The sequence below is a fragment of the Pseudoliparis swirei genome, unplaced genomic scaffold (genome assembly GCF_029220125.1).
Source record: "Pseudoliparis swirei isolate HS2019 ecotype Mariana Trench unplaced genomic scaffold, NWPU_hadal_v1 hadal_160, whole genome shotgun sequence".
Lineage (NCBI taxonomy): Eukaryota > Metazoa > Chordata > Actinopteri > Perciformes > Liparidae > Pseudoliparis > Pseudoliparis swirei.
This window is the reverse complement of record NW_026613396.1, coordinates 1-10,313: the sequence shown is the minus strand read 5'-3', so window position 1 is coordinate 10,313 and position 10,313 is coordinate 1. Positions and strand designations below refer to the sequence as shown.

At 41.5% G+C, this 10,313-nt stretch overlaps 1 protein-coding gene across 2 annotated transcripts in view; it reads right to left on the bottom strand.

Moving 5' to 3' along the window:
* The window catches only part of LOC130191572 (methylated-DNA--protein-cysteine methyltransferase-like), a 20,809-nt gene extending 11,094 nt beyond the window's left edge, over positions 1-9,715 (bottom strand). Inside the window, exons 1-2 of one of the 2 annotated variants that reach the window (XM_056411212.1) lie at positions 9,671-9,715; positions 7,164-7,312 (exon numbers count right to left, since the gene is read on the bottom strand). In XM_056411212.1, the coding sequence (XP_056267187.1) occupies positions 7,164-7,300 (137 nt within the window). In that variant the 5' untranslated portion in view covers positions 7,301-7,312; positions 9,671-9,715. The remainder of the gene's footprint in view (positions 1-7,163; positions 7,313-9,670) is intronic. The other variant, XM_056411213.1, reaches the window with a different exon arrangement.
* Between the last annotated feature and the right edge of the window lie 598 nt (positions 9,716-10,313).

The following is a 10,313-nucleotide window of genomic DNA, read 5'->3' as shown; positions in this document are numbered from 1 at the left end:
CCACCACCACCAGCACCAGCTCCTCCTCCTCCTCTACCCCACCACAGCCCCTCTTTTCTCTCTGAGAGGATGTTCCAGCGGCTGCACACTGACAGCTCGGGGATATTGTGTGTGGAAATGTTCCTGTTGGACCCGCAGGCCCTTACAATCTACCGGACAAAGGCTAGAGCACCTTTGCTTAAGGCTCGCCACCTTTTGACCTCCGGCTCACACTTCACACTTGTCACCGTGGCTAATTTCCGTCTCCACCTCAACCCCTCCGTTACGGATGTGCCGGCTTCAAAGGTGTTTTTGAGTGATACAACATTGACAGGAGTAAAAGTTAATGCAATGCAGGACATGTTATGGCCGGTAAACAACACCAAAATAAATAAATAAAAGTGGAGCAACAACTGTCGAAGCTGAAGTCTGTCACCTCTAGGTGCAAGGGGGGATTGTTTTTAAAGAGCATGTGGGCAGTGGAGATGTAGCTCCCGCGCTTGCAACATTTCCAGTCGCTTCACTGAATTACAAATCAATCGTACGATCTTAGATTAGAGATGTGTGATAAATGTCGGGCTTATTCCAAAGAAACTCCCAAAAAGTGAAGCGATCTTTATATTGTTTTCAAGTACTTGCCATCTGCTGTCTAAAAAACAATCATTATAATGAATGGTGATCAGACACAATATTTCAATAACTGTAAATAACAGTTCAAATTTGGTTAAAGCTAAGTTGTTATTTATTATCTTTTGACGAGTTCAAATCGTATTTTTTGTTCCCGACGTCCTTAAAGCGATTACTATTTCATCACAGGTACGGAAATAAGAAACTAATTCCAAACTAGCCAAGATCTGCTGCACTAAAAAGAATATTTCCCTTGGTAGAAGATTGTGATTTGAGAAAATGTCTAATATTGTGCTCCTGTCACAATCAATTTCCAATTACCATAAATCATTGCTGCGTAAAGTGGGAGTCATTTGGAGTTTTACCTATTTTCCAACTCTAATATAAAGAATGAATTGAGCATTTATATAATGTCGGGGGTTATTTCGTTCATCCTAGAGGAAACAATCAAAGGAGACAAAGGAACAAAACAAAAGGCGAAGAGCCGATATTAAATTTGTCAATTTCCTTCGGCATATTCTGTATCTGTAGTTGCACAAGACTTCACTAAGACTTTTTCTCTCGGCTGCAGACGTAAGAATGAAACAGGTTAACCGCAGGATCTAATTGAAAGGAATCTGGCGAAGGGTGTAATGGTATATTGCACAAAAAGGGGAAAAACTCAGAACTCATGCCTCCATCCTGTGAAGCGTGATGGCGCTCATCCTAACTCGATCGGCTGTCACTTTTGACACAGCCTGCCAGAGTTCTCCTTCACCGATCATGGGTAACACGGCGGGTCAGAGGATGAAATAGAATAGGCCAAGAGCAGTCCAATATTTTCCTCGGCCTTATAGCTGCAGATACTTAACTCAGAGACGTCAAAGACTCAAGAGAGCGTGAAAAAAGCCTAAAATGACTGTCTAAAAAGGGGGGGGGAAAAAAATACAGCATGTCTCTATGAATGTCAAGATCCTGATGGTCTCTGAGCCAAAGGCTGTGATACAATTGTAAGCCACTCGCTCGATGCAGCTCGTTCGACCATTTGAAGATCATTCAGATGCCTATCTCGCGACTGCGGCGCTAAAGTCGAGAGCTTTTGGAGCGGTAAGCTGTGAGGGAAAGCTTCCTATTCCACGGCCGGGGCGCGCACGTTTTGTTGCTCTGCCGTTTACGAAAATAAAAAAAACAACTCGGCCGGATAAACCGCTCTCTGGATATCCGACCGCTCTTATTAGCGAACGTCCGCCGAAGAGGCCGCGACACTCGATCCAATACATAAAAGGCGGAGGTAAAAGAAATACTGCAGAGTCGGCAACAAAGCACACAACAATTAGGTCTTCTCCCGACCGGCTCGCCGCGGGAGTCGGTTACCAGAGCCTTAACTCTTACTCCATTATGTCGTGTATCCACGCACCCCGACGCGGCGATGTTTATCTACAACAGACTACAGAGCGGTTCCAAATTGTGTTTTTAGCCTCTATTCTCAAGTGCCATAGTAAGAGATTCCAATTACCCGAATGGTAAGGAGCCAGTGAGGGAGGCATAAAGTACATTAGGGATCCCCTGTAACTGCAGGGACCTTTTAGAGCCTCAACTGAAGAGGGCCGAGAGACTGGAGGGACAGTGACCCTGCATGGATAGCCTCTGTCCAAATCTGACCACGTCAAGCACAAAGGCATTATGGGAATCCAGTGTCACCAAGTCCTAATTACTGTCTGTGTTCAGAGCAAATTACTGCCTTGTTCCTCTGATTAGCGAGGAGGCTAATCTTCACCTGTGTACGCCAGCACTGCTGAGGGCCCTTGAGTGTTAGCGCTTCGTCTTCTGTAATTTATTTTTAAATCAGTGCCCGCTCCCAGGAGTTTTGAGTGTTTTGTTGTGAACCGCTTACCATGATCCCCACCGCCGCCCCCTCACCCCTAAATCCTTGACTAAATCCTTGTTTGGTGCCGCAGGAAGATAAGCAAGAACAACACTCGGGCATAATTGACTCGTACTCCTCTCCAAGACGTCAGAGCGGAATCATCTTTCCGCATATTGCCTCGGTATGTCACAGGCTGTACACTTCTGCATGTCGCAGATAGAGAATCCAATCAAGTTCGAAAAACAAACCGGCGCAACCCTCGTGCCGGGGAAGAGAAAAAAACGTCCCGGTCGACAGCAGGGAGGAAAGAAGAAGAAGGAGAAAAAAGAACAGCAGGAACCGCTTTCAGCTGCATCTCTACGGCATCTAACTCTCGCTCGGCTCCCGCGCTCACCCTGGAGGATCTGCCGGAGAAAGCACAACATTTGCAGATTTTCACCCGAGCGAATGTCAGCGCCTCGTCTGCGTGGGGCGGTTTACAGGTAGTGTGTTACACAGGTGTTGGTTTACACAGGAAATGGCACATGCAGCCTGATTGGGACGGTCCCGAGAGACCGAGGCATAAACGTAGAGCGCAGATGGGTCCAAGGGCCAGTGGGAGCAGCACCTTAATGAATACGCAGCTGAGTACTACACTTCACAACATGCAAAACAATATTCTAAGGCCGCGATAAAAAAAAAGAAAAAAAGAGAACAGAAATGATCTGAATATCATTACACGATAAATTATTCACACCATTTCTAAAGGGACCACGTCAAAAAGTCTCTCCCCTGCTTTATTGACGATTTCATTCAGTATCTCGGCAGATCGCCGTTTGTGTGACAACGCATTTTAGTCACAAATGCGAGCAGGTAATTTATTTAGCACGCAGCCTTGTCTATATACACGTAGCGAAATAATAATTGTAATTAATTAAACTGACGTGTGAGAGAGAGAGAGAGAGAGAAATGATGGAGGAGAAAAAAATAAACAAGTTGTTGATACGGTTCCCGGTGTGTGAGCACATCATGTAAACAGGCCCCAAACAGGGAACACATTTACCATAAAGCTATTCAGTGTGATCCAGGACATTGATTCACAACACTACACGAGTGTGAGAAAAACGATAAATGCATCACCTCAGATATTTCACACTGGCGTTGGTAGTGTGTAAAAGCTGTTGTGACAGCTTGGGTATTAGGGCTAGATAGATGGAAAATGTCTGGCTGCTTATGAATGCCAATGTGACTGAGGTGACGGGTTTGACACAAAAACACTCCACCTCAGAACAATTAGGCTGTTCTCAGGCCCCATCCAGTGTTGTCAGTGATAATGGAAAGCTGTGAGGATAACTGGTGATAAATAGACTTTAACACCCTCCTCCTTAAGACCAATGCAGTCCTGCAGTCCTCTCATATGCTTAACTAATCATCAGCATGGCCAGCAAAATTCATACAAAAGACTAATTACTGTTGTACTTCACTTCAGTCTCAAAGGCCTCTTATATAAGGACTTGGGGGTTCTCTTGCCTCTTTTCTCCTCTTGATGGGTATTTTTTTTACAAGTAGGCCTCATGCTAGACAAAAGCGTTTAAAAATCGGTGATTGCTTTCATCCGCTTTAATTACATTCAGAAATGGCATTTCTGCCACATAATACACTTCTATTGTTTCAGAATTATCTGGCTTGGGGAGTAAAATCTACAATATTTGAAGACGCTCCCGAGCTAAATCGCCTCTTGGAATTGAAATATGCAGCCGAAATACAAAATAACAAGCCAGCCTTTGCTGCTGATAGACTGGAAGCTGCTCGGCTTTCTGCAGAATGCTATTATTATGCATATCCAGGTAGAAAGTTAATTAACCCAGAGCTTAAGCTAATTATGGTAGCAGAATGCTATCAACCAAACGCTTTCAGTCAGACAGCTGTCCAGAATTGCATTTGCTAATCATTTGTCTTTTGCCGGAGCATATGGCACTATCACAGCAACAACAAACAGATGAAAATCATTAACTAAAAACAATGTGCAATGTGAAAAATCAGACACAGATTTATAAGGCTTTGTGTCAGAGAAAAAAAAGGGGGATTTATGGCCTGGGAAATATAATGATAATTTTGGGTTTTAGCCACTTAGGATTTTAGGCAGAGCACGTGACTCAAGTGTGTTGGGAATTCAGATGCACAAATATATTGTTTATATCTATATGCAAATGAGACTGAGAATGAGAATGTTTATCCGTGTAAAATTAATTACAATTTTCTATAGGAGCATATGCAAAAGAGCGTGTTCTTAACAATTTTAGCTTCTAGCACATTTTGCGCCTGGATTTTTTTTCTTCTCTTTCTGTTGTTAAAAGTAGAACTCCCTCCGCTCAGAATTAAATCAATTATTTTCCAAGAAATGCTTCGTGCATTATTTTATTTTTTTCTTCTTCTTTTCATAAACCACATCATACTGGCTGTTAAAGTGTGATTGATATCAGCATTGCCTTGCGACATTATCAGGCAATAAAGGCTACTCAGGTTCTAATGCAACATGTCATACACAGGCTCCTGTAGTACATTTCTATTGAGGACCTCACAAGCTAAATTGCTTTTTCCCCGCTCCCCCACATCTCAGCCAGCTTGACAGACAAATTGATCAAAGCATTGTAAAATAATATGCTCACAAAATGTCTCGGGGCAGGAGTCCAGCCCTTTTTTTCATTTTTCACCCTAATAAAAAAAGTACTCTATGATTTCCTCTGTATTACGTGTCTGTGTTCTGTGTGAAATAGGCAAGAAGCATCATATTTCAGATAATAGTAATCTCCTGTAAACAAAATACGTATCATTTCTCTGTGAATGCTGAGGCCATGCTAAAAACTAAAAAAGGGGGGAAAGCTGGTTAACAAGGAGGCTGGTGCGTATAGGGCCCCAACAGGGGTTGTTGAGATGTAATGAATTTGTTCATCTGATGGTGCCTTCAGGGCTGTCGTTAGACTGGCAGAGGAGGTTGGTTTTAGGAAATGTTCCTAAGATCAGTTAGGAAGCAAAAGGGGCTTGAGACGTTTCTATTAGAAGGAGCTGACGGTCATGGTGCGTAAGCAATGCTTCAAGGGCGTTTATGTAGCTATAATGGCATTTATCAATAACTATCTATCAGTGCCACATATGCTCGTGTCGCTCCACCGGCTGTTCAACGCCAACCAATATAGTGAATAAAAAAAACAACAACAACAAAGAAAGCAAACAGAGTTGCATAAGCCGGCAAAGCTGTGACTCGCTCACAAATATACTCCTGTAGGTTTTACTTTATGTTATGCATAGATGTTATCTATTTCCCGTATCCAAAATATGCTCTTAGAGATCATTTATCACACTGACTTCCTAAGCCTGTACCACACCACATCCAAAGCTGGAGAGAGCCTTGTTTAGTATGTCATAAATAAATCAATGGAAATGGCTGATTTGAACTATTACTGCTACAAGCAGGCTTTTGTGAGATCTACATGTAAAGCCGGTTGCAAAGATAAGCCTATATTTTGTCACTTTATCTTGCCTCCCTTAATGCCTGTTTACATTGTGGTGCACCATATATCTGCGGTGGCTCTAGTTCCCCGTATGACAATAACGTCGTCTTCAACTGGTCGAGATAAAATCTAAACATTTAGTTTAATGATTTCTCTTTACCTCCGAGAACGTACAGACAGCGATGTGATGGAAGCGTCGCTTATGACCGACATAGCAAATGATATTAAACTGAGAAATGATCTAGTGATGCGAATCATTAAATTAATTTGCATATTCCTACTGAACCCGAACACACAAATTAAACCCTGTTCACAAGGAGACGGAGAAAGGTGCTTGCGCATGGTTACAGGACATCTTCCATAATCAAAATTCCATATTATTAATTTTCTCACTTCAACTCATTAACAACAAGTGGAATTTTTTTACTGCTTGATGAATTTGAGGAAATAGCATACAGTCAAGAAGGAGACACATGTTGAGGTATAATATACAAGGTCATTAATGGGTTTCCATAAATTAGAATTTAAACATACATTTTCCTCCTAACTTCCTATCCGGGTGCATTTGGAAATGGTTTAATTTCCCAAACCATTCAAGTTTATCAAATGCGAATCTGCGATACATGGATATTTAATTTCAATCTAATCAAAACTAATCTGAGATGTAGGATGTGGACCTGTAAAATTCAGGAATAAGTACTTATTAACGCGGAGTTTAATCAGTTTCAATCGCTCCAGTAAGACTGGCAACATCCTACCAATTTTGAGGGATGGGTTGGGCATGAAATGCAATCACATATTACATTGCCGGTTGACACTCAGAACGACTGCATGCAACTTGGAGGGAACATAAATAAACAGGAGCGAACAGTCCATGCTCCCAATGGCCTTTGCTGACCCTCCAGACATCAGTAATAATCATCTCTCTTGTGGGTAATAAACAAGTTATTTTTCCGAAATTTCAAATATACTGCAGGAAGAATCACAACCGCATGCCATCAGAAATCTAATTTCAAGCCCAACTGTATTCTCGTGCCCCTCATATTTCTCGTGCCTGCTCATATTTGCCCAACTTTCTCCCGGATATTTCTTGTGGGATCTACAAAAATGCCCTGCTTCCAATGAGGAATGGTGGCACTCCATCATCGGAGTGGATTCTGTCCGCCTGTAAATCTCACACCTTTGTTTATCACGTCACCAGGCCGGCTGTTGTACAGTACCTTTCAGCAGGTGCGACATCCATTAGGATCTGGATGGTGTGCACACCATTCTCACATCCACTGACTTGGATCGTCCCCAGGGGGCTCAGCAATGAGATGGTCTTCTGAGTGCACTGGCTCTCCCTCTGCTTCTTCATCTCGCTGCCCTGCTAAGGAAGCACAAATTACACTCCGTTCATTGACATATTCATGTGGCAACTTGCACAATTTCCCACACACATTTGCATTGAATGATCTATTGAAAAGCGAGCAGGCCACCAACGGATGATGACTTACATATTTGAACACCTAGCCTCCAAACAATGTCATGATGTGACTTGATCCCAACATTACTATCCAATATTTCTTTTGTGCATGGAAAAGAATACGCCTATCTAACCAATAAATCGCCCATTTTTTCCCCTCTTTCGGTTCTATATATCACATAAATGAGAAAAACAATGCAGTCTGTTCCCTTGTCTGGTGGGGGATTCCCAAGATAGCTCGACATTATTTTCAATCCGTCATTTTTGGTTGATGGTCGGGATGTTTTTCTAGCATTAAATTTGTTCCTCAGGGTGCAACTCCGATGGGATTCTGGTTTCCAGCCCTTAACAACAGCAAAAACGTGCAGCTTTTCTGACGACTGAGATGGATACTGGCAATAACCAGACAGCAGTTCCTTTTTTATTTTTACTTTGAGGGAAGGAGAGATGATTGACTATGTTATATGTGAGTTTTTGAGAGATGGGGGTTATAATAAATAAAGGTCACATTGATTGTAAGAGTTTCAACCAAGGAAACCTTTCCTTCCAGAAACCTTGATCTAAAAAGTGTCTAAAGGGTACAAACACAATATCTCTCTCTGTCTTTTTCATTGTTTAATAGTGCATGTTATCCACATCCATATATTTCAACTCATATGTTCGCTGTGTGATGTGCCGCAACTAATGATTATTCTTATTATCCATTATTCTGCTGATTATTTTCTGGATTAATAAACATTGTTTAATCTATAAACTGTCAATAGAGAACAATGTCCATAACAAGTTTACTGAGTCCAAGCTGGTAATTTTCACAAGTGTTGTTTTGTCCGACCAGCACTGCGAGAATGAAATATATTTAGTTTACAAATTACTAAACATTAAAAGGTAGAACATCCTCAAATTTGAGAGGCTCTACACAGATATTAAAAGCAGTTTTAAAATGAACTGTAAACTAGATGCAGTATTGGAGACTAGTTACTTAATCAGGCAACAAAAAACAAACTACATGATAATTAACCAATTAATCACAATCTGGCAACTCGTAATCAATTCATCATTATATTCATTTATTCTAGTAAAAAAATAAAAAAAAAGACATTTCCGAGGTGTAGCTTCTCAAAGGTGAGGAATTGTTGCTTTTCTTTGTCTCGTGTGATGGAAAAGTGAGGGTCTGCGGCTGTTAGATAAAATAAGTGACACCTTGAGGAAATTGTGAAGTCATTTAAAAACTCCCTCTGATATTTTATAGAGCAATCTATAATTCAAATAATCTTAGTTGAAGCGCCCGAAGCACAACAAATACAACAAAGAAATACTACACTGCTCAATGCAGCCTGTACTTATATATATATATATATATATATATATATATTAGATTAAACAAAGGTTATGCGATAAAAAGTAGTCATGCATTTACAGTATTTCATTTAGACTGTGTTGCCCCCTCTTCACATACACACCCCACCACATCTGTCATGGTATGCGATCACAAATGCGTCTGCTTCAACTTTCTTGTTTCTACTCTTGCAGCTCTCACTGTATTCATCGGGGGTTTGCCTGAACTGACAATAAAGGCGAGCATTTTCAGAGCCAAACAATGGTACAGTGCACTTTGGATAAGCGCTGAACACACTGGCTGCCATTTAGTAAACTGGTAATAGACTCATAGATAGAATAAATGGACTTGGGCAATAATGGCCCTGGCTAATAGTCTATGCTGATTAAAAATAGCGCCATCATGTTTTGTGCCGTTTTCGGTGCAGTACACTGGTCTAAGTGACTACTTGAATGCTAGGGTGTTTACCCACCGCTTCACGGTGAGGAACAACAAACAATAAGCAGCTTGTGTTGTTAAAAATCACTGGCAGCAGCCTCGTGCTCGTCCATCATTTGACTCGTTTCTCATCTCACGAGTTCCTGGTCAGACCTAATCGAGTAGAAAGCGCGCTGTGGCTGCGCAAAAGCAACACGTGTGCTTATTGTAGGGCATTTACATTTAAGGAAATTAACGCCGGGAACATGGGCAATGACCGCCGGTGCAATTATTTGAGTTAAGTGTCATTACACTTGGTGAAATATATATATATATATATATATTTTAAAATTAAGCACGAATTTCAAAAGATTGACGGGAGGTTCGTAACTGAAGGCAGGAACTTTCTCAAACAGATTACCCTGCATGAGAGAACACGGATACCAATTGAACTGCAGATTATGTCAGGCTTTGGTAAAACCAATGTTGACACTGTAAATTAAGCTTACAACGAAGCCTTGTGCATCCGCGAGCCGTCCGCTTCTCTTCCACAAGCAAAACAAACGTTTCTCTTCCTGTTTCTCCAGACTGCGTGGTCTAGTCGGCCAATCACAAGAGGAGAAAGTGAACCATTGCGCTGTAATTGGCCGTTATAAAGTCTCCGCCCCGCCCCCTGCCCGGGACAGACGCGGAAGGCTTGTCTTATAGGTCTCAAGATGGGATTTGGGGTTCTTTAGGGGCCTCAGTACACAGAAGACTAGAAATGATAGTGATTTAGATATTTGATTTGCTTCATATTTTTACAGCAGGAAAAACAATATGTCGAACATTAATGTCAAACACTGTTATCTCTCCTCACATTTATCCAATTATGTACCTCCAGTGACAGTGAGGTATTCAGGGTCCCAAGCATAACATTTGTGGATGAAAACCACCGATGTAATGCTATTAACCAATAACATTTGGCTACCGACTAATAAAGTCACCGTGTTAGTATGAACAACACATGGGGCAGCATTCTTTTATTCAAGTTTAATGCAGTTTTAAGTTGCCTTATGTTGCCTGGAGCAGTCATAGATTTAAGTGAAGGATATATTTCAGTCATTAGGACTTAAGTGTGTGGCATCAGTCATGTATTGTTTAAAAGTGTCT